Raw genomic sequence first — 25,414 nt, forward strand, 5'->3', positions numbered from 1 at the left:
GGCTGGCTTCCTCAGCCAATAGAGCGAGATGAGCGCCACAACCCCAGAGTCGGTCACGACTGGACCTAATGGTCAGGGGCCCTTTACCTTTAGGTAATAAAATGAGAACAGAAAAGTGGAGAAAGAATCTGTAGTGATGGCGGAAGTTCTGATTTTCCCCATGATGACTGTTTTGAGGTGCTTTATAAATAATAGAAAATTTCATATTCTTTAAACAAGCTTTGCTGGTGCCCTAAGAACAAGTGTAATCTACCTACAGTGGTGCCTCGGGTTACAGATGCTTCAGGTTACAGACGCTTCAGGTTACAGACTCCGCTAACCCAGAAATAGTACCTCAGGTTAAGAACTTTGCTTCAGGATGAGAACAGAAATCGTGCGGCAGCAGCGGGAGGCCCCATTAGCTAAAGTGGTACCTCAGGTTAAGAACAGTTTCAGGTTAAGAACGGACCTCCAGAACGAATTAAGTTCTTAACCCAGGTATTGGGTTGGGGAAAACTATGAGGCAGACTCCTTCTTCTCCACAATAACACAACACTTGCAAACTCTAGACATTTCTTTCTTTCTTTCTTTCTTTCTTTCTTTCTTTCTTTCTTGTGTGTAAACTTGAGATGTCAAGGTAAGAAGTTTCAGAAGTCAATGACTCATTCTTTAACTGCATGTACTTTGTCGAAAGATTTGTTATTTTAATTAAAGCATTTTAACATCCGCTCAGTCCTCGTAAAGTCTCCACTGATGCCCTTTGATGTTCAATAACACCCTGGAGTGATATCATATTGCATGTGACTCTCCACATTGACTGACAGCTGCAGATGGGGAGGAGAAACGAAGTCTAAGTTTGCACTTGAAGGCAAACCTACCTTATCCACATTTTCCTAAACAAGATAAGAACCAAAGCAGAGCCAGCCTCAGAAATTCACACGTAACTGAATTTTGCAATGGCATTCCCCAGGGAAAAAAATTGCTATCATGATACTAGGGTAAAGTGTGCCAATAGCGTACAGTGGTACCTCGGGTTAAGTACTTAATTCATTCCGGAGGTCTGTTCTTAACCTGAAACTGTTCTTAACCTGAAGCACCACTTTAGCTAATGGGGCCTCCTGCTGCTGCCGCGCTGCCAGAGCACGATTTCTGTTCTTATCCTGAAGCAAAGTTCTTAACCTGTAGCACTATTTCTGGGTTAGCGGAGTCTGTAACCTGAAGTGTATGTAACCCGAGGTACCACTGTACAAACATTAGAGGAAACCGCTTTGCAGAAATGGGTATGTTAGGTAAAAATACACAGAAGCGTACCATAGTTTTTGGTGTATAAGATGAGCTTTTTTTCCTTTGAAAAGGATATTTAAAATTGGGGCTCATTTTATACATGGTAGTTCAGAGTGTGGGCTGGCTCAACAACTCTGGGCTATCCTTCCCCCCATTTTCTTAAATCGGAATCCCCCAAAATAGGGGTCGTGTTATACACAAGGGAGTGTTATACACTGAAAAATACGCTATGTATCAGGAGACATTCCAACTAAACCACTAATGAATTTTCATGACTTTTTTTAAAAACTGCGATCTGATGTGGGAAATGTTGGAGAACTGGAATTAGGGTTGGGAGAAAAAGGGAACGAAAAGAAAACCTGGCTATATGCAACCTGCGCCTGTGTAATTTGTTTCTTAAAAAAACACCACTGAATCTGCTCTCTCTGTGTGTGCGGGTTTGCAATGACTTGCAAGAATATTGCAATTATTTGCACCTGCGGTGCTTTTCTCTTGGAAAAAAGAAAACGTGGGGGAACTCACAACAAAGTTTGTTTTTTTGTTTTAATGCAGGCCCCGTCGCAGTGCCACGCACACACACGCACAAATCCTGGGCAGTAAGATGTGATTATTAAACTTAAGCAGACAATGGTCTGGATTAGAAATGGCCAGAATTTTATCGAATATAGACATAGGTAGATTTTGGACTCAGGCGTTGGGCATATATCCATTCCAGACCCCCCTTCAGTCAAATACAGTGGTGGTGGTTGTTGTTTAGTCGTTTAGTCGTGTCCGACTCTTCGTGACCCCCTGGACCAGAGCACACCAGGCCCTCCTGTCTTCCACTGCCTCCCGCAGTTTGGTCAAACTCATCCTGGTAGCTTCGAGAAGACTGTCCCACCATCTCGTCCTCTGTCGTCCCCTTTTCCTTGCGCCCTCCATCTTTCCCAGCATCAGGGTCTTTTCCAGGGAGTCTTCTCTTCTCATGAGGTGGCCAAAGTCTTGGAGCCGCTTTGGTGGAGGGAAGTTTGGGAATTGGGAGGGGGGTTTAAAAATGTTTTCTTTTCGGTTATTTTTTAATGTTAATGAGAAATGTGCGGTGTAATATGGTATTGATACAATGTGGTATATAATTGAAAACTAATAAAAATTATTTAACAACAACAACAAAATATTTTTTATATACTGTGGTACCTCGGGTTACAGACGCTTCAGGTTACAGACTCTGCTAACCCAGAAATAGTGCTTCAGGTTAAGAACTTTGCTTCAGGATGAGAACAGAAATCGTGCTCTGGCGGTGCAGCAGCAACAGGAGACCTCATTAGCTAAAGTGGTGCTTCAGGTTAAGATCAGTTTCAGGTTAAGAACAGACCTCCGGAACAAATTTAGTGCTTAACCTGAGGTACCACTGTATTTTCCCAGTAGTGATGTATGGAAGTGAGAGCTGGACCATAAAGAAGGCTGATCGCCAAAGAATGGATGCTTTTGAATTCTGGTGCTGGAGGAGAGTCTTGAGAGTCCCATGGACTGCAAGAAGATCAAACCTCTCCATTCTGAAGGAAATCAGCCCTGAGGGCTCACTGGAAGGACAGATCCTGAAGCTGAGGCTCCAAGACTTTGGCCACCTCATGAGAAGAGAAGACTCCCTGGAAAAGACCCTGATGCTGGGAAAGATGGAGGGCACAAGGAGAAGGGGACGACGGATATTTGGACAAAGTTCTGGAAGCTACCAGCTTGAGTCTGACCAAACTGTGGGAGGCAGTGGAAGACAGGAGTGCCTGGCATACTATGGTCCACGGGGTCACAAAGAGTCGGACATGACTAAACAACTAAACAACAGCAACAAGCACTTGAAGAAGTGTACATGCACACAAAAGCTTGCCCCAGAACAAACTGAGTTGGTCTATAAGGTGCTACTGGACAATTTTTATTTTTTTATTTCAAGTAGGTTGATTGTATGCTGTTTGGTTGTTATTCAAAAAATTTAAAAACCTACAAATATTTGGTGTGTTTTGGAGAGGGGGGAGAAGGAGGGAGAAACTGGATCTCTTGGCTTTTTAATATACCTAATATCTCTGAGTACGCACCCTCCTGCTGCTTGCCCTCTGTCGAGTGTCTTTCGTTCCACTTCTGCAAGGCTGCACATTATGGGGAGAGAGAAATTCGGCTTCTATTAATAGCAGGAAACTGGTCCCGCCGACCTCCTTTCCAACTTTGGTTAAAGGCCCGGCGAGTTGGCAGCGGCTCCGGGATTTCTCCGGGCCAAACTGCTGAAGGCGAAGGGTTGGTTCAAATCCTCCCCCCCGGTCCGCCCTTTGCAGAATTTGCAGTGGGGCTGTTCCTGAGGCCTGGAGACCTCACATAACCTCTTCTCACCCCCCTCTCCGGCGAGAGAAGACTAATCCCTCGAAGCAAGGAGGCCGCCGACCGGTCTTCCCACCTGCTCACATCTCCTTTACACAACACGGTTTCACGTCGTCTCAAGATCACGTTACGAGCACCCTGGAAAATGTTCCCGTGGTCCATTGATCCGTTCTGGGGTGTAACCATGAGTTCTGCACCAGGGTGGGTTTCGTGGTGGGGCCAAACGGAAAGAAGTTCCCATCGCTCTTTTTGTTTTTAAATTTATTTACAGTCATAGCTTATGGTATGTTTGCTTCAGGTCGAGCGTTTTCAGGTTGTGTCCCACGGCGACCCGGAAGTACCAGAAAGGGTTACTTCCGGGTTTCCGCGGCGACCCGGAAGTACTGGAAAGGGTTCCGCTGCTTGCGCATGCACAGACGTGCAAAATGATGTCATGCGCATGCGCAGAAGTGGTGAATCGCGACCCGCGCATGCACAGACGCGGGTTGCGTTCTGCTCATGTTGCGAACGGGCCTCTGGAACGGATCCCGTTCACAACCAGAGGTACCACTGGATTTGATTTTTCAACTGAAAAAATTAACAGAGATATATCAAACATAAATAATAAAAAACAAGATCAAGGAATCTCCTGGACTTTTCTCCTCCCCTTCGTGGTCCTATTATTAATCCTTTCCTCTCGTATCCTTTATCATCATCCAAACCCTTTACCCCTTCCATTATGTCCAGAATCAACCTTAAACTATTCCAATCCTGCTAATGATTTTGAACTGTCTTATAAATTTTCCCCATTCCTTATTAAAATTTTGGTCTTCCTGATTTCTGACTCCTCCGGTCATTTTAGCCATTTCGGCTTAGTCTATCAACTTCATCTGCCATTCTTTTCTGGTGGAAACTTTAGCTTCTTTCCATCTCTGGACAAATCACATCCGTGCAGCCGTGGTCACATACATGAATAGTCTTTTCTGCTCCCTTGGGATTTTGGCACCTAGAATTCCTAAAAGGAAGGCTTCAGGGTTTGATCCCACAATGCAGTAGGATATGCTTCATACAATCGACGTCCTGGGAACATAAACAAAACCTATTCCGATAGGGGACACCCCTCAGTCTGCCACTTAGAACTTAGTAAATAAACACCGATAGGTACAGACAAATTCCTAAGGTATGAGGATATCTGAAAGTCATACTCGTATTGGGTTCCAGCTGCGCCCGGGCTACAAATTACATAAGACCTGGATTGCAGGTCACTATGTGAGATGTCCCAAAGTCTTTGCCTCAGGGATTCGAGGGCAGTGTCGTAACCCAGATAATATAAGAGGGATGATGGCAGGCCAATCGAGGTGGCTTTTCTGGTCATAGTTTTCAGCCACGGGTTCAGCAACTTGGTTCCAGAACTCAATCCGTTTCCTGGAAGTCGATTCAACTTCCAAGAAGTTCGCAAACCAAGGCGTGGCTTCCGATTGGCTGGTTGGTCCTGGAATAATAATAATAGTTGTTGTTGTTGTTTAGTCGTTTAGTCGTGTCCGACTCTTCGTGACCCCCTGGACCAGAGCACGCCAGGCACTTCTGTCTTCAACTGCCTCCCGCAGTTTGGTCAAACTCATGCTGGTAGCTTCAAGAACACTATCCAACCATCTTGTCCTCTGTTGTCCCCTTCTCCTTGTGCCCTCCATCTTTCCCAACATCAGGGTCTTTTTCAGGGAGTCTTCTCTTCTCATGAGGTGGCCAAAGTATTGGAGCCTCAGCTTCAAGATCTGTCCTTCCAGTGAGCACTCAGGGCTGATTTCCTTCAGAATGGAGAGGTTTGATCTTCTTGCAGTCCATGGGACTCTCAAGAGTCTCCTCCAGCTCCATAATTCAAAAGCATCCATTCTTTGGCAATCAGCCTTCTTTATGGTCCAGCTCTCACTTCCATACATCACTACTGGGAAAACCATAGCTTTTACTATAACGGACCTTTGTTGGCAAGGTGATGTCTCTACTTTTTAAGATGCTGTCCAGGTTTGTCATTGCTTTTCTCCCAAGAAGCAGGTGTCTTTTAATTTCGTGACTGCTGTCACCATCTGCAGTGATCATGGAGCCCAAGAAAGTAAAATCTCTCACTGCCTCCATTTCTTCCCCTTTTAATAGTAATAATTTATTTAAACCCCGCCCATCTGGCTGAGTTTCCCCAGCCACTCTGGGCGGCTCCCAATCGAGTGTTAAAAACAATACAACGATACAGCTGGAAACAATAGCCGGCAGTCAAAATGGACGTTCGGCTTCCCAAAAAACGTTTGCAAACTGGAACGCTTACTTCCGGGTTTGTGGTGTTCGGGAACCGATCTGTTCCTCAGCGCAGCTGTTCAGGAACCAAGGTACCACTGTAACTCGAAAGAAGTGGGGTGGAGACATTTCATTCCGGATCTGCTAGGTGGAGCCCATACGGAGGATGAAGACAGGTGGGTGTCTCGCCCCCCACCCCATAAACATAAATCCTGGCTATGCCCATGGAAGGAAAGGCTCATATTGTGTTCCCTTGATACCCGACGATGAACCAGAGCAGTGGTTTAGTTGGGCAATTTTAGAATCATGCATAATGGCCCTTAGGGGGTGCCCTATAGATGGCAATTCTTATCGCTTGCTTTATTTCAGAATGTGGGCAAGCCGGTCCTGCTGCGTTTGGGGTTTTCTTCCTTGAGTGGGGGGACAGAGTGCTGAGTCCCCCCCCTCCGGACATCTGCTCTCAAGTTCTTCTGACCCCCCTGGCAGCTGACAACTTCCCTTTAGCACATGGCTGAGATTTTCTGTGACATTTCCAAGCCCGCTTCCAAATGTGTGATGATATGAAAGGTCAGTCAGAACCACCGGGGATGGGGGAGGTGTATCAGATTCCCTGGCGCTCATCACCTGCTGAGGGCCGTGACTCAGCCCCCCGTAAGAACACGCGATTGTCTTGCTATTTGCTACTCTTTCCACCAAGGAGGGGAAAACCCCCAGCACCAGTGTGTACCATCAATCAGGAGAGCATACACTCCAATATTTCTGAAAATAGGAACGTCCTACTCTATAATAATATTTTTTTATTATTTATACCCTCCCCAACCACTCTCGGCGGCTTCCAACATATATAAAAACATAATAAAACTATACAAAAGGTAAAGGGACCCCTGACCACTAGGTCCAGTTGTGGCCGACTCTGGGGTTGCGGCGCTCGTCTCGCTTTATTGGCTGAGGGAGCCGGCGTACAGCTTCCGGGTCATGTGGCCAGCAGGACTAAGCTGCTTCTGGCAAACCAGAAACTCCGTTTACCTTCCTGCCGGAGCGGTACCTATTTATCTACTTGCACTTGATGTGCTTTTGAACTGCTAGGTTGGCAGGAGCAGGGACAGAGCGACGGGAGCTCACCCCGTCGCGGGGATTCGAACCGCCGACCTTCTGATTGGCAAGTCCTAGGCTCTGTGGTTTAACCCACAGTGCCACCCACGTCCCTTAACTATACAAAGCTGCCTTCAAATGTCTTCTAAAGGTTGTATGGTTGCTTATCTCCCTGGCTCAGAGTGGGGGGATTGCATTAACTGTTGTGTTCTGAAGACAAAGGAAAGGACTCCTGACGACATTCAGTAAAGCAAAACGAGAGACCAAATGTTCAAATGTTTCTTTATTGAGTATGCTGTGTGTTCTTGCACAAGCAGTTAAACAGAAGCTTATTACTGACACAAAGCTACGTACGTAAAACCAGTGGTATTTTACAGACTTCACTGAAGTGTTCCATTATAAAAATGTGTTTTTAAAAGACACACGTTTAAGCCAATGGAATATAAAATAAGTAAATAAAAAACAACAACTGCCCGTGGTTGAGTTGTAAATAAACTACCTTATTTTTTCAATTATATACATAAAGTTATTTTCCAAAGGGCAGTGCCAAGGAAGGCATGTTCACTTAACATGTTTCAGTAAATATCCAAAATAGTATTTACATCAGATTTGTACATAGATCTTTCAACTTCCCACAGATCCTGAAAAGCAAACATAAGGCAATTAATACCCAAAGCATTATGAGGAAGATGCAAAGAGCAAAGTAGAAAATAACCTCCTCCCCTTTCATCCAGGAGCATATTCACCTATGAGTGATTCAAAAGCTTGTTCTGTATTTCTTTAAAGACTTCCATGTAAAGATCATCTCTGGACTTCAGCCCATCCAGATAAACTGAAAAGAAGAACAGGCAGTTGTGAATTTCACATGCGGGGATGCCAGTAAATAAATCAACATGACAGTTTTGCATGGACGCGGGTGGCGCTGTGGGTTAAACCACAGAGCCGAGGACTTGCCGATCAGAAGGTTGGTGGTTCGAATCCCCGTGACGGGGTGAGCTCCCGTTGCTCGGTCCCTGCTCCTGCCAACCTAGCAGTTCAAAAGCACGTCAAAGTGCAAGTAGATAAATAGGTACCACTCCAGTGGGAAGGTAAATGGCGTTTCTGTGCGCTGCTCTGGTTCGCCAGAAGCGGCTTAGTCATGCTGGCCACATACCCGGAAGCTGTACACTGGCTCCCTCGGCCAATAAAACGAGATGAGCGCCACAACCCCAGAGTTGGCCACGACTGGACCTAATGGTCAGGGGTCCCTTTACCTTTACCTTAAGAGATCTAACCCACTAGAGTCAGGCTCGCAAGTGAGTATGATCCATTGAATCCAGTGAGGCTTATTTGCTTATTCACCAGACTCTTGCTCTGGCCAAAATAAAGAGCAGCTGAACACAGCACTGCCCTGCTGGCTCAGTGGATTTTTGGCAGCAAGGAGGTGGTAATTTGAGTGAGGAGGTAGACTCAATGAGGGAGAATGATCCCCGCATATCTGGAGCCGGCACAAGTGCTTATAAAAGGGCGGCTCAACGGTGCAGTATTGTGGGAAATGATATTTACTTATTCAAAGTACTATGTGGTTGGTTCTTAGGGCTAACACCCTCACAAGTTGACAAAGGAGACAGAGGTGATTTTATTATCTATAATCAAACTTTAAAAATAAATTAATTAAGGCCGAGGGCCTTCTGGCGGTTCCCTTGCTATGAGAAGCCAAGTTACAGGGAACCAGGCAGAGGGCCTTCTCGGTAGTGGCACCCGCCCTGTGGAACGCCCTCCCACCAGATGTCAAAGAGAAAAATAACTACCAAACTTTTAGATGACATCTGAAGGCAGCCCTGTTTAGAGAAGCTTTTAATCTTTAATAGGTTATTGTATTTTAGTGTTCTGTTGGAAGCCGCCCAGAGTGGCTGGGGAAACCCAGCCAGATGGGCGGGGTATAAATAATAAATTATTATTAATTATTATTATTACATTAGCAAGCATACAAAATAAGCAACCCTGAAATTATTGGCTGAGAGAATTTGATTGTTTAACTATTTTTAACAATATTACTGGTGCGTTCAAAATGCCTTTGGGAAGAAGGGCAGGATATAAACTGAAGAGACGACTAAGCAAAACTAAAAGAAACAATTTTATCACCTAGCTCAGGATTAGGAAACCTCTAGCCCTCCGGATGGGCTGTACACACTTTTGCTCATCCCGTGTCTAAAAAACATGGCTCCAGGCAGTTCTTCACTTACCCTGTATTTTCTAGGCATAGATCCGAGCGGTTTGCTTTGGCCCAGCCACTTCCCCCCCAGAAACACTCTCTTCCGTGCTAAATCGGAACAAACAGCAATCCATGGGAAAACCGACTGCCTTTTGTTCCGATTCAGCACTAAAGCATGGGTTTTCCCAGGGGAAAGTGGAGGTGTGGATAAGCCCCATGTTGGACTACAACTCCCATTAAGACTTGACCGTTGGCCATTTCTGGGGTTGACGGGATGTTTAGGCACAATGTGAGGGCCAAAGATTCCCCACCTGGGGCTTTCCAAACTGTGTACCACAGCATATTTAGTGCGTCTGCCGCAGCATGTAGGTATGTTGTGCGAACGCCCTCTGTGCTCCTCTCAGGGCTGGAAAGGGGTTAGTTTGACCTCTGGTTTGCTAGTAAAGCTGAATTACCGCATTTTTTGCTCTATAAGACGCACCAGACCACAAGACGCACCTAGTTTTTGGAGGAGGAAAACAAGGAAAAAATATTCTGAATCTCAGAAGCCAGAACAGCAAGAGGGATCGCTGCGCAGTGAAAGCAGCAATCCCTCTTGCTGTTCTGGCTTCTGGGATAGCTGCGCAGCCTGCATTCGCTCCATAAGACGCACGCACATTTCCCCTTACTTTTTAGGAGGGAAAAGGTGAGTCTTATAGAGCAAAAAATACGGTACTTTGTCGCAAAACAATGCATGTCTTAAAAAGGGTGCCACCAACATGAGATGTTTGGAAAGCTCTGCTCTAAGCACATCACATTAAAAAAAAATTTATCACATTCAAACATTTGCATGACACTCCAAGAGTTCTTTCTAAGTCAGAGTCAAGCTATTGCAAGTTGTCTCTTACCAACATCCACTTCGTTAGCCTCCATTTCCTTCCTGTGCTTAAGATACATGGGCCATACGTGGCCATCGAAGAGACCAGGGGGGTCCGGTACTGTGTATTTACGTGTACTGCAAACAGAAAAGGAATTTGTTAATCTATAGGCAACCTAAGGCCCGGGGGCCGGATGCAGCCCAATCGTCTTCTCAACCCGGCCCACGGACGGTCTGGGAATCAGCGTGTTTTTACATGACTAGAATGTATCCTTTTATTTAAAATACATCTCTGGGTCCTATGTGGGGCATAGGAATTCATTCATCCCCCCCCCAAATATAGTCCGGTCCCCCACATGGTTTGTGGACGATGGACCAGCCCACAGCTGGGGCCTCGAAGAGTCGGACACGACTAATGGACTAAACAACAACTGAATTCCCACATTGGGTTTGTACAGCAGTGTCGGTAAGCACTTCTGTGCCATCATCAACTACTGGGTTAGATGGTTTCTCTCAATTTCTCATCCCCCCCCCCCCAGTCTTCAGTTCTCTTTATCACAAGTGTTTGGATTATTATTTTTAAGCCGACGGTAAAATTCACCAGCATTTTAGTGTTGATTTCTTCTAATCTACGTATTTTTGTATGCAGTTATGTCTATGTTAAACCACAGAGCCTAGGACTTGCCGATCAGAGGGTTGGCGGTTCGAATCCCCGCGATGGGATGAGCTCCCGTTGCTCAGTCCCTGCTCCTGCCAACCTAGCAGTTTGAAAGCACATCAAAGTGCAAGTAGATAAATAGATACCGCTCCGGCGGGAAGGTAAACGGCGTTTCCGTTCGCTGCTCTGGTTCGCCAGAAGCGGCTTAGTCCTGCTGGCCACATGACCTGTACACCGGCTCCCTCGGCCAGTAAAGCGAGATGAGCACTGCAACCCCAAAGTCGGTCACGACTGGACCTAATGGTCAGGGGTCCCTTTACCTTTACCTTTATGTCTAACCTATACAATTTTGCAAGACGATTTCCCTTAATGTAATATGGTTTTTTTGTGTATTATTTGCCCTACCACATGCATTTTTGTATACAGTACAAAAATCTGGAGAACTGAACTGCAAAATTCAGAGAAGTGTGACTTCGAATCATAGAATCAGAGATGGAAAGGACCACGAGAGGGTTATCTCATCCAATCCTCTGCAATGCAGGAATCTTTTAGCCTGACATGGACCTCAGAAGTTTTCCAATTCTGCAACTTGCAATTATGTCGTAGGGATGAGGTGAATACCACATGAAATTTCAGCGTCACAATATTAAAGTCGAAGAGCCCTTCTTACCTCCTCCTCCACTTGCATTCACTGTATGGGACTGCTAGATAATAGCGTTTGTCGAACAAGTCAATCAGTGGTCTGCAGGTGAGAAAAATTAAGGTTTGAAATTACTTGAGAAATGATCTTTCCTAAACCACATGGTTGCACAAAGTCATACTGTTGTTTGTGATGAATAGTAATACTGTGGGTGGGGCAGGGGTTGTTGTTTTCGTTTGTTATTATGTTGTGTGTTTTTGCGTTTTCATATTGTAAACCACCCTGCGATCTTCGGATGGTGGTGTTGAAATTTAATAAATAATAAAATCATTATAATCATCACCATTAACGATTTCTAGGGTCTCTCGCAACAGGGGCCCAGAGTGGCTGGGAAAACCCAGCCAGATGGGCAGGGTATAAATAATAAATTATTATTATTATTATTATTATTATTATTATTATTATTATTATTGACTGGCAGAGACAATCAAGTGTTATACAGAGAGCAGGTGATATGTTTGCAGATGAAGCTCTTATTCAAAGCCCAGCACCAGGGGTCAATAGGACAGGCGCAACCAAATGCATACTTTAAAGTGGACGCGGGTGGCGCTGTGGTCTAAACCACAGAGTCTAGGGTTTGCTGATCAGAAGGTGGGTGGTTCGAATCCCCGCGACGGGGTGAGCTCCCGTTGCTCGGTCCCAGCTCCTGCCAACCTAGCAGTTCAAAAGCACACCAGTGCAAGTAGATAAATAGGTACCGCTCCAGGGGGAAGGTAAACGGCATTTCCGTGCGCTGCTTTGGTTTTGCCAGAAGCAGCTTAGTCCTGCTGGCCACATGACCCGTAAAAACTGTCTGCGGACAAACGCTGGCTCCCTCGGCCAGTAAAGTGAGATGAGCGCCACAACCCCAGAGTCATTTGCGACTGGACTTAACTGTCAGGGGTCCTTTACCTTTACCTTTTTTTTACTACGAAAAAAAGGCAAATATATCTTACCTGTAGTTGTAAAGAAGGAAACCTTCAACAATCAGTATATGGGTGTCATCAGAACTGGGCTGCTTTGATTCACAGGAAACACTCACTCCATGGGATCGGGCAAACTTCATGGGATTTTCAATCCATGCATGAACAGTGCTCACCATCGCATCCATATCCAAAGAAGCCAGCACTAGGTGGGAAATATATATATATGCACACAGACACGCAGAAAAGTCAGTAAGGAAATAAAGACGAAAAACTCAAGAGTGTGAAAGTGTGTAAATTAAACGTGTATTTATAGAATGGTGCAGATTTTACTGTTAAGTCTTTATTTAATAATATTATAGTGATAAAAATAAAATATATACTTAGGAAAATATACATTACTGCATCCTACAGCGAACACCGCTCTTACCATCCCATTGTTTAAATCCGTCTTCCCCGACTTGTATTTGATCTTGTGGCTGAAATATAGTGACCAATAAAACATTGCTGCAAACGCAGGGTGATCAGTTTTATCTACGATCCGATCACAACCTGGACACTACTGCAAAATACACACACACAACGGAGGCAAAGGTGCTGACTTAGCAAAAACAGCTGTGCTGCAGAACAAACGACAATACCAACATAACCCCCAGCCCCGCCGATCCACCCTAGACCCAAGCTAGCCGCTCTCCATTTTTTGCTATTTTTCCCCCGTTGCGGTGACCAACTCGCCTACATGAGGACACCTGGGGTCACCCGCTGAATAGCAGGTAAGTAAGAAAGCCGATAGATAAGGGCTGATTATGGTTGGAGGGGCAGTGTCCCATTTTGCGCTGATTCAGGGGTGGAGAACCTTGGGCACTCCAGATGTTTAGTATCTCCAACCAACCGAGGACAGCATGGCCAAGAGTCAAGGTTGGTGGGGGTTGTAGCCTAAGAACAGGCATCTCCAACCTTCGGCCCTCCAGATGTTTAGGACTACAATTCCCATCATCCCTGACCACTGGTCCTGTTAGCTAGGGATCATGGGAGTTGTAGGCCAAAACATCTGGAGGGCCGCAGGTTGGGGATGCCTGCCTAAGAACATCTAAGGAGGTCAAATTTTCCACACTCCTGCCGTGTTGCACCAGCCGCCACTGGTGGGACTCGGCCACACAGACATGTGCACACAAACATGTGTCAGTGTCCTATATGCACCAGGTAAGGTACACACATGTGATCTCCAGACCTGGCACAGATATGAAACTGCTTGTTCTCGCATATCTGAACTGGGATTCTGGGGGGAAAGTTGGGAATAAATAATCATGTGGTGCATGCGGTGTAGAAAGGAAATGGAGTGGGAAAGATGGGGGGAGACTTTCTAAGCTCTGTAGCAAATTAATTTTGCCAGGTTAAGCTACATTTTTGAAATAAAACAACACCCCCAAAGAAGTGCACAGGTGAAAATTATATTTTTTAACAGCTGAGTAGTGTGTGTGTGTGTGTGTGTGTAACTGCAATTCAAGTTCTACAAAATTAAAGTAATGCTGGAAGGGCATTTCTAAGGAGCAGTAATAATTTTGGTTAAAGGAAATGACAACACACGTTATGTACTGAAGTTCTCACCCTGGGCCAGCAGGGGGATACTGTAGATAGTTATGCAAATAAGGGATCGAAAGTGACGTTCAGCGATTGGATAGTTTTAGAAAATTTTTACAGTTACGTTGTACTGGAGCTCTATATAAGCAGGCTGGCTGAACCCTTCAGTTCAGTTCTGTTCTGGCCTGTGAATAAACAAGAGCTGTTTGAAGAATCGCTGTGTCGTCTGATATGTTCACCCATAACTTAACAACACAAATGATTTGGGCTTAATGTGACTTGCTTAGAGTCACTTTACACAGGAACATATATCCGTGTTCCTAGCTCAGTGCAGTCTCCAGGATTTCAGGCAGGGTTATGCCACAAATCAAACCTTTTGCTCTACCAATGAGTTATGGCTTTCCCAAAAGGGAAAAAATAAGGCCACAGAGGGCATAAAGTGAAATCCTCTGGTGGTGGAAGGGGGACACCCCCAAAGTATACAGTGGTTCCTTGGGTTACATATGCTCCAGGTTACATACGCTTCAGGTTACAGACTCCGCTAACCCAGAAATAGTGCTTCAGGCTAAGAACTTTGCTTCAGGATGAGAACAGAAATCGTGCTCCGGCGGCAGTGGGAAGCCCCATTAGCTAAAGTGGTGCTTCAGGTTAAGAACAGTTTCAGGTTAAGAACGGACCTCCGGAACGAATTAAGTACTTAACCCGAGGTACCACTGTATTTCTTTTAATTAGCTACAATGGCTAATTTGGGGTGGGGTGTTAAACTACTTTTCTGCGGAGGGGAGAACTGTCCTCTGGGGCTGAAATCTTGCACAATATACACGAAAACAGCTGCAACAGAAAATCAGTTCTGCTGTTTTTTTTATCAAAGCATATGCCTGTTTGTCCATATACATGTGTAGATACCCGGAGGGTACTTGGTTTATATAGCTGGCATGTGAAAAACCGGAGGCAGTCCTTTTAGGTATAATCACAAACGATATTCCTGACAATCAGAGGAAAGTATTCCTTTATGCAACGACAGCTGCCAGGATGCTTATAGCAAAAAATTGGAAAGGGAGAAAAATTCCATCAATGAAAGAATGGCAAATTAAATTTTGTGAATATATAAATCTGGCAAGACTCACAGCATTCATAAGGGGACAATCGGACCAGAAATTATTAAAAGAATGGGGATGTACTAAGAGTATATGAAAAAAAACATTGTTCTGGCGTAAGCATATCAGTATGTAATGAATGATGCTTTGCAGGGTTAAAGAAAAAGAAAAATGGTGTAAAAAAGTATAAAGATAGATGTAATCTACATTAGACACAACAATTTAGTAAGAGTAAAAATTTTGAGGTCTTAGAACAAAGGAAGGAAGTCAATATGTGTATATGTATGTAATGACTAGATTAGACTGAAGATATGGTATTATTTGTAGATGTGTGCTTTCTCTTTTCTTTTTTGTGTTGTTTTTCTTTCTTGTTTGTATAGTATTATTTTGGATTCAATGTTTGTAATTTTTGTTATAATTTTGCATTGAAAATTTATATATATATATATCTGGCAGGCAGCTACTTATTAAAATGTGCAATTTTGGTTTAAGCATTTGGGCAAAACTGGAGGGGAGTGTCCCCTTAGTGAGAAGATTATTCCTGCATTTCAGGGGGTTCGATAAGATGGTGACCCTTGTAGTTGACCCTACAATTCTGCGATTCTGTGGCTGCTATTTTCCCTGAACCCATCCCTATCCATCCCTGGCTCATCGCTATCAATCATATGGAATAGCTGGGTGCATTGTATGGTTCACACCCCCCCCCGATTCACACAGGGTGGCGGGGAGCCCCAATCCGCCCGTTTGGCCCCACGTGACCCGAGTGCGAATCCATGCCCCCAAGAACACAACTTTGCGACACGAGGAGTTTCTAGAAAGACACCTTCACGCTATACAAGAATCGCGGGAACTGTAGTTTACTCCTTGCAGATCTACATTTCTACCCTTCAGGTTCCAGCAGTCTCAACAGTCTTCAGTGACTAGGATTATCTGGGGTGGGGGGGACACCTTATGTGCTTTCAATGTATGGCAACCGTCCTAGACAGTTAGAAAATTGGAAAACCACTGTTGGTAGCATATCCCACGGACCAGCCCATTGCCAGGTAGCACATTTGAACCACTACATTATATTCACAATAGAAAGATTCAAATGAATGGAATACAGTCGTAGTTTGGATCCAGAACGCCCTGGAACTCGGACGTTTTGGTTCCCAAACGCCGCAAACCCGGAAGTGATTGTTCTGGTTTGCGAGCGTTTTTTCGGAACCCGAACCTGCAGGAGCTTCCTGCAGCCAATCAGAAGCCGCAGTTCGGTTTCCGAATATCTCGGAAGTCGAACGGACTTCCAGAACAGATTCCGCTCGACTTCCAAGGTGCGACTGTAGTTTCAATGGGTATACGAGAAGTGGGGGATTTTAACCTGCGTCAGCGGTTACCCCAAAAACAAGGCTGCAATTGCTATCCCAGGTTATCCAACCTGGAGTAAAAACAGTACAAATGGCTAGGATCCTAACCTATTTGAGGAGCACCTACTTCTGAGTAGACACAGTTAGGAACTGCGCTGCACACAGTCATGCACTTTAAATGCACGGTGGGGGTGTGCATATATCGTATTTTCCCGTGTGTATTTTTTGAGCCCCAAATTAAGAAATAATTAATTGCAACATTCCGTGGATAAGACGACCCCCAATTTTAAACTTTAAAAATTTGGGTCAAAATAACACATGGGAAAATACAGTATATACAAGCCCTAAAGTTGTGGCCCGGACCAAAAATAATGAGCACTTATGCTTTTAAGGTTTTAATGCCCTCCCTGGACAAATTGGGTTTTTTTTGCAACGACAGAGCAATGCTTACCAGTTTTAGTTGTTGCGCTATGCATTAAATCACATCAAATACGTGTTTGTCCGTTTGAAAAAAATCAACATTAAACCAAAGGGTGTGTGATGCTTACCTTGAAGAAGTCATCTTGATGGACAACGCAACAGTTTGGGAGCGCTTGGGTAAGTCTTTTGGTCAAAGTGGTTTTGCCACCATTGGTCACCCTAGATTAAGAAAACATGAAGCAGAATTGGGGTGGGGACAATGTCAGAATGGTTAACAGAGCAAGGTTGCAAATTCAGTGAGCATAGGAAGTCTTTGGCCTTTGAGCATACAGTGGTGCCTCGCAAGACGAAATTAATTCATTCCGCGAGTTTTTTCTTCTTGCGAGTTTTTTGTCTTGCGAAGCACGGTTTCCCATAGGAATGCATTGAAAATCAATTAATGCGTTCCTATGGAGACCGCTTGCCGGGCTGGCGGTGCGGAGAAGGGCTTTTCTCCCCACCGCAAGCCTTCAGGACAGGTACGGGAACAGAGGGGAAGGGGCGCAGCGCTTCTCCTCTGTTCCCGGGGCTTGCGGTGGGAGGAGGGTTTTTCCTCCCCACCGCCAACATTCAGAACAGCATTCTGAATGTTGGCGGTGGGAAGGAAAACCCTCCTCCCACCGCAAGTCTTCAGGACTGCCTTCCGAAGGCTGGCGGCGGGAGGAGGTCTCTCCGCCCCACCGCCAGCCTTCGGAGGAGGTCCGAGGACAGTGGGGAAGACGCGCTGCGCTTCCCCGCTGTCCCGGAGATTTCCCTATGGGCTTTCGTCTTGCGAAGGAAGCCCATAGGGAAATTCATTTTGCGAAGCGCCTCCAAAACGGAAAACCCTTTCGTCTAGCGGGTTTATCGTCTTGCGAGGCGTTCGTCTTGCGGGGCACCACTGTAGTTACCAGTTTTCTTTGTGGGGGAGCATGGTGTGGATAATAATAATAATAATAATAATAATAATAATAATAATAATAATAATTTTTATTTATACCCCGCCCTCCCCAGCCAAGGCTGGGCTCAGGGCGGATAACAAGCAATAATAAAAACAAGTTGAATGAAAACAACTTAAAAACAAAATTAAAATACAACGTTAAAATATTGAAACATGTGCATATATCGTGTATAAGACGCCCCCATGCATAAGATGACCCCTATTTTTTGAGCCCCAAATTGAGAAATAATTAATTGCAAGGTTCCGACAGAGCAATGCTTACCGGTTTGAGTTGTTGCACTATGCATTCAATCACATCAAATACGTGTTTGTTTGTTTGAAAAAAACAACATTAAACCAAAGCACTTCCATTCCATTTAGAAAGACAAGGTGTAAAAATTTGGCTGCGTCTAGAATGACCTCGTGAATGGAAAAGGGAAAACATAGATATATATACATATCTATATATTAAGATGAAAATAATACTGAAATACAGATAAAATGTGAAATGTGAAATGGAGTGTTGTGAGAGTGATGGAAGTCTAATATTGCTATTATTTTGTAAAATAGTGTTTATTGTATTGAAATATTATACTTTTCTTTATTCTTTTACTGCCTACTTTTCTTTGCAATTTTCCTTCTTTTGCTTCTTTATCCCCCCCCCTAATATTATTCTTTACGTATGGTTTGGTATTGATATATTTACTTTGTAATAATTTTTTTTTTTAAAAAAGAACTATTTTTACACAAATTAACCTCTCAATGGAAGAGAGAAATTCTTTTCTTTTCTTTTTAAAGACATTTACTCAGGAGTAAGCCCCACTGCACTGAGCGGGGTTTACTCCCATGTAAAACCATATATATATATATATATATAAAATGATTGAATTAGCAAAAATGATGGCAACAATTAGAATGCAACCTAATCAAAATCTCAAACAGGAATGGAAAAGTGTAGAAGCATACATAACCAAAAGACGCTCCAACAAGAATTTATTGATATGTATAGACTGATTTCACAAAGCTAATCTAAGCAGATATATAAGATTGAATGTTTAATTATTAAGATACAAAATTACAATCTCGATCATAAAGTTGCAAAATAATAACAAGGAAGGGAAGACACGGGGCCAGAAATACGAAATGGATAAATGTTGGTACATAATGAAACGTGAAAATGTGAATTTAGGAATATAATGCATATGTATCAATATGTAAAATTTCATATATGTATTGCAACATTAAGAATAAATAAATTAAGTGCAAAAAAGTACAAACAAAAGGAACAGAGAAATTCTTTTCTTTTCTTTTTAAAGACATTTACTCAGGAGTAAGCCCCACTGCATCGAGCGGGGTTTACTCCCATGTAAAACAATACAGTATTATTCTTATTATTTTCCCCGCCTCTTTCTTGCAGTCTTTTCCAAATATGGTAAAAGAGGGGAGGAGCCTCAAGAAATGGCGTGTTCGAATCGCGTCCCCCTATTGGCTGGCGCGGCTCCCGCCAGTTTTAACGGACTTCGGTTCCGGGCGATTGCGCGCGGGGCGGAGCGGAGGTTATAAAAGCTTCCCCTCCTCGTCGGTTAATTAATATGGCGGGAGGCTGGGCGGGAGAAGGCGGGAAGAAGCAGAGATATCTATATAGTTTCTTAAAGAGAGCGGAATGATTTATAGCTCTCTATCCCCTCATTTATTTTCTTTTTCACTGTTTACTAAATACTGTATAAATTAATACGGATTAGTAAATAAAACAGAAGAAAATAATTTTTTATTATTAAAAAAAAACCCACCTATCAGCTGCCTCTGTGCATAGCTATCAACTTTTCCCCCTTTTTAAGGGAAATTCCCTTATTCCAAATAGGATTCCTCACAAGAAAAGGGAAAAGTTGACAGCTATGCCTCTGTATATTCGCTTATACCCAGTGATATTTATACTGGGAGTCCTGTATTCACGTTGAAATTAAAGGATATAAACAGGCTTAGTGGGTCTACTCGCTTGAGGGGGGAGAAAATTACATTTAAAAGAGAAATGAGGTAGAAAAAGATTTTTCACCCATCAAGGATGTCCACTGGACATTTATGGAACATACTAATAATGTTATTTCTATCTTGCCTTTTCCCTGATGGGACTCAAGGGGCTTACAGATTTATTTATTTTAACGAGAAGCGTCTAAAAACGTGGGGAAAAGCCAGTCATAAAAAATAACTATAATAATAATAATATTTTTTATTTATACCCCGCCCTCCCGCGCCAAGGCCGGGCTCAGAGCGGCTTACAAGCAATAATAAAAACAAGTTGAATGATTACAACTTAAAAACAAAATTAAAATGCAACATTAAAATACTGAAACATTAAAATATTAAAATGTAGCCTCATCGCAGGAGGAGAAGGAAAGGAAAAAAGGAGAGGGTAGGAATCAAAATCAAACTGCACAGATAGAATTAAAACAGTATATTCGTGTTTAAAATGCACCAATGATTATGATAAAAATCTAACCGAAATTAGATTTTTTCAAACAAACAACCTGAGTCTAATGAGGAAACTTAATGAGAAACCTAAAGTGAGAGATTAGAAAGAAAATATCCTACAGGGCTGGAGGGGGGAGAAGCAATTTTGGTTTTTTGCCAATTTTTCCCGGCGTTACGAACTCTCAGTATTCCTGATTGTAATCTGTTTGGGGCAGAGACCTCTCTGCTTTTTGCCTTTATAACTGCAAGGGGCTACACCTCCCTATCCATTTACTCCAGAGTAAGCCGCTAGTGACGAGATATTCTGCTTTTTTTTTTTTGCTCCGCTCCCCTCAAGACGGTTCCCATCCTAGCCGGTTCCCGTAATAACAAGAATTTATTATTATAATAAATTATAATAGCTTAAGATCTGGCGGTGGGTTTGCTACCCTCCCTAAAAAACAACAACCCTTTTGTAAGATCCTGGAGGCAAGCGACTCATGGCGGCTCTTTATTTTATTTTTTGCCCACCTGCACTCCTAAAATTAATGTTGTGAATTAAAAGGAAGCTGCCGGTGAACTCAAATTGAAGTTATACCATGCTATAAAATATATAGCATGTTACTGGGTGGTTGTTTTTATTTTGATTATATATATTGTGGTTTTTATGTTGATCTTTTCTGTGAACCACCCTGAGACCTCTGGGAATAATAATAATAATAATAATAATAATAATAATAATAATAATAATAATAATAATATTAGCATCTAATACGCAACCTATGGTTGGGCAAAGGGGGTCTTGCAGGCTCTGAAACCATTTTTGGCTTGGCTTTGAAAAAGAAGGAAATGACTGTGTGTTTTTCTTAAAGCACATCTCCCCCCGCAATAATCCACATTTTGACATTTAATGTGGAATTGGTGCACCTTCCTGCCTGCAAGTTCGTCCTCCCCATTAGTATCATTAATATCTCAAAATGCCAGGATGCGTCCCTAATTCAGATTTTATCCTTTCTGGGGGGAATCTGGTAAATTAGGAAAGCAAGCACCTGTCGCAACACACATTCAGATGAAAACATTTCCTGGAAGCACCTTGTGCAAATCCATTAAAATAATAATAATAAGGATATTTTATATCTGATCTCCCACCCCCACTGTTTTTGTCCTGCCAGGGCTGCGGGTTGAGATTCCTGCATTGTCCATAGTTGTCGACTTTTCCCTTTTCTTGCGAGGAATCCTATTCGGAATAAGGGAATTTCCCTTAACAAGGGGGAAACGTTGGCAGCTATGGCATTGCAGCGGGTTGGACTGGATGACCTTCGGGGTCCCTTCCAAATTCCCTGCAATTCTGGGATTCTTAAGGTTTGCCAGGGTGGAGGGGATTTGAAAGCGGGTGCTCCTACATCCCAAAGGCTTCGGCAACCTCAAAACTTGTGTTGGCTGAAAGCACCCCAATTAATACAAAGCGATACTTCTCAATCATGCGCCGTAATAAGGTTATTGGCATAAATTGGTGTCAAAGAAAGATAGGACGTTTTTTATGTATGCTACAACAGCAGCAAGAGTTCTACTAGCAAAGTATTGGAAGACACAAGAACTACCCACGCTGGAAGAGTGGCAGACGAAGGTGATCGACTACATGGGACTGGCTGAGATGACGGGCAGAATCCGTGACCAAGGGAAAGAGACGGTGGAAGAAGATTGGAAGAAATTTAAATTTTATCTTAAAAATTGTTGCAAAATTAGTGAGTGTTAAAATGTCATGGGTAAAGCATAGCAGATTTGCAGAGATAAATGATTGGACAAGAGGAAAGAAAAGGGTTAAAGAAAGGAATTTATAAGCAATTCAGATCAGGGGTTGCTGAAAAAGTTTAAAACAGGGATGCAGAAAAGGGAGGCATGGGGAAGTCGTTGAAATTGGGTACAAGAAAAAAATTCATGAAATTATACATGTTTATATGTTTGTTTGTTTGTGTTTGTTGTTTGTAATGTCTTATAATATATGTTGAAAATCTAATAAAAAATTATATATATATATATAAAAATAAGGTTATTGGCATAGGGCAGCGCATATCATTACTATTATTGCTCTGCAAGGTTTTCTAAATGCTGTTAACAAAAGTATTAGGGTTGCAGGCACTGCCTGGATTGTTGCCTATTAATGGAGGGGGGGGTAATTAATATCTCAGTGTCTCGTCTAGGCTCCAGATCTATCCAAAATACTCACGCGAAAGCAAATTTAGGGAAGGACATGGACAGATGGTCTCCCCGCAATTTCATTCCGCGCATTGCAACAGGAATTCTTTCAATAGTTTTCTTTCTTTTCCCTGCAGGTTACGCCAGGCACCTTCTCTCTCCCCCTCTGTTACATTATTATAATAATTTATAATAATAATAATTTATTATTTATACCCCGCCCATCTGGCTGAGTTTCCCCAGCCACTCTGGGCGGCTCCCAGTCAAGTGCTAAAAACAGTACCGCGTAGTAATACATCTCTCATTATTAAAGTGATGCTTTGGGGATTTATGAAAGAGTAAAATAAAAGTGAAAGTGATGTCTTTTAATTGGCTATTCAAGATTCCCTCTTTTAGGCTTCCAAATCCCATTTTTAGGCCATGGTTGGTTGACTCCTCATCTCATTATTTCATACATAAACGCTGAGAAAGAACGGGTAATACTTTTGAAAACATCACTACATCTGTCCAAACTACATTTTTTAAAATTATTATTATTATTATTACAGAGCCTGGAAGTTTTCATGGGCTTCTTGAGCCTAGCTTCTGTTTACAAACTTGGCTTTTGTCCAAGGCGTAAAGCACATTGGCGCATTTCGAATCCCGGAGCATGCAAAAGTACAAAATGCAACGAGGGATGTTACCTACCCTCCAATTCCAATGATGTACTTCATCTTCTTCCTGTTTTTTTCCTTCTTCTTGAGGCGGGAATGTAGAAAACGAACGGAGGAAAAGCACTGGAGGCCTCCTGCCCTAAATCCTGTGCTCTGCTCCGCTCAGCTATTTCATTCAGGAAAAAAAGGCGCGTGTGCCTGTAATTTATACAGCACTGCAGCAATGGCCTCTCCCCTTTCCTCCCCCCCTTCCCCTCCCCAGCCCATGCGGCTGGTGGAAAAGCACAAATATCTCTCCAGAGCACAAGGGGCGCACAGTTCAGCCAATGCGCAGAAGTCATGCGCACTCGCCTTGCACCTGTTAGGCACTTTTCACATCTCCTCGCTCACTTCTCACTTGCCCCTGTTGCTTTGTTATAAATAGCTGCTGGTGGCTGCCTTTCCTTTTCCTAAAATTAGTAACGGGAACACAGAAATGTCACCTATTTCTTTTATCCTTTTAGGATTCTATGGCAGAATTCCCTAGAAGCACAGCAGTGTTTTTCCTCCCTAATTTTGCTTCCTCTTGTTTCATTTTTGTTGGTTAAATGTTCATTTGGGGTTAGTGGTTACTTTGATTCGGGTATAACTACAAACTGTTTATTGTTGCTGTTGTCACTGCTTTTCACTGATTTATTGGTTTATATGTTGCTTGTATAGGATATCTTGTTTCTTTAATGTTTGACGCTTTGTTGCGTTTTATATGTTGTAAGCCACCCAGAGTGGCTAGGGAAACCCAGCCAGATGGGCAGGATATAAATTTAAAATTATTATTATTATTACTCCTCCTAAATACTCGGAACAGGCTTGCTTATTAATTAATTATGTAAGCCTTAATTATGTAAGCCTTTAATCACAGGGCTTATTTATTTAAATCTTCTTTTTAATAATATTTTTATTAGGTTTTCAACAACAAAAAACACTCAACAACAAATACAATACCAAACACAAACAAAGAAAGTTGTACACAAAATCAATGTCAAATCCATAGAATGGGATTCTCCGAACCCCGTGACTTTCCTCCTCACCTCACCCCTGGTTCCTTAAATTTTCTTTTTAACTGCATATCATTTCTACTCCAAATTATTGTTTTTTGCCTCAGATTTCCTTTACTACAGTATTTCTAAAATTGCAAGTGATTTTTAAAATCCTGCCAGTGTATTAACCTGTTTACAATACTTTTGCAAATACATAATCAACATTTCCCATTCTTTTTAAAATTTCTTGTCTTCTTGATTTCTAAGCTTTCCAGTTACCGTATTTTTCGCTCTATAACACGCACCTGACCATAACACGCACGTAGTTTTTAGAGGAGGAAAGTCCGTAGGCATGCCACCCGTAGGCATTCCCTCCATAACACGCACAGACATTTCCCCTTACTTTTTAGGAGGAAAAAAGTGAGTGTTATGGTGCAAAAAATACGGTAATTTCGCCATTTCAGCTTAGTCCATTAACTTGGTTTACTTATACAGTGGTACCTTGGTTTACGAACTTAATCCGTTCCGGAAGTCCGTTCTTATCTTAAACCAAAGCGTTCTTAAACCAAGCCATGCTTTCCCATAGCAGCAGGGGACTCAATTTACACTCAACAGGAAGCGGAACAGGTTCTGCTTCCAAGGCAAAGTTCACAAACCAAAACACCTACTTCCGGATTTGCAGCATTCTTAATCCAAGTTGTTCATAAATTAAGCTGTTCTTAAACCAAGGTACCACTGTATGTATCTTCAATCTATATCCTGCCCTTCCTCCTGGAGCAGCAAACACACCAATAACTATATATACATACATATACATACATACATACATACATACATACATACATATATATATTCTCAAAGCAGATATAGACATTCTTAAAACAGTTGCCCCGAGTGTGTCAGGAACAGCTATAAAATGCATGGGTAAAAAAAGGAATGTTTTTAAATTTCTCATGGGAGCCAGTAATGGAGGAGCCAGATGCATCTCACAGGGGAGGGCGTTCCACAAATGAGAATCTGAAACAGCTGAAGGCTCAAACATCTACCATATTTGCACATTTTCTCTAAACATCTGTGTGCGAGGCTGCTAAGCAATTTACTGGCCCAGTGCAAAGCAAACCAAGCTGAGACGTGGGTGGCGCAACGCGGCAGATTCAACGCCGTACACACAACCCTGCTAGCTGGTGCCACTTGGGGCGGGAGCAGAAAACCGCCAATTCCCGGCCGTAGAAGCGACTAACTGGTGCAGGTAGCTTAGGGCCCCACTCTCTTGGGGACCCCCAAAAAAATTTAAAGGAAAAGGACACCCGGATGTACATTTCCAAAATATAAGATAAAAAACGAATAAAATAAAGCCTACATACAGCAACAGTGTTTTGTGTTGTGTAAGCTCCTTTGATGCAAGTCTTGGGCCCTGCCTGCTAGCCTG

At 43.0% G+C, this 25,414-nt stretch overlaps 1 protein-coding gene across 1 annotated transcript; it reads right to left on the reverse strand.

The window, feature by feature from the left end:
- Window positions 1-7,228: 7,228 nt before the first annotated feature.
- On the reverse strand, window positions 7,229-23,184 carry NMRK2 (nicotinamide riboside kinase 2). Its single transcript, XM_053372757.1, has 8 exons — window positions 23,004-23,184; window positions 16,843-16,933; window positions 12,701-12,749; window positions 12,304-12,475; window positions 11,339-11,410; window positions 10,042-10,148; window positions 7,707-7,792; window positions 7,229-7,601 (listed from the first exon to the last, which is right to left on the reverse strand). The coding sequence occupies exons 1-7, from the start codon at window positions 23,027-23,029 to the stop codon at window positions 7,707-7,709; spliced, it is 603 nt and encodes a 200-aa protein (XP_053228732.1). The 5' UTR covers window positions 23,030-23,184; the 3' UTR covers window positions 7,229-7,601.
- Between the last annotated feature and the right edge of the window lie 2,230 nt (window positions 23,185-25,414).

This window comes from Podarcis raffonei, chromosome 18, assembly GCF_027172205.1.
Source record: "Podarcis raffonei isolate rPodRaf1 chromosome 18, rPodRaf1.pri, whole genome shotgun sequence".
NCBI classification, from domain to species: Eukaryota; Metazoa; Chordata; class Lepidosauria; order Squamata; family Lacertidae; genus Podarcis; species Podarcis raffonei.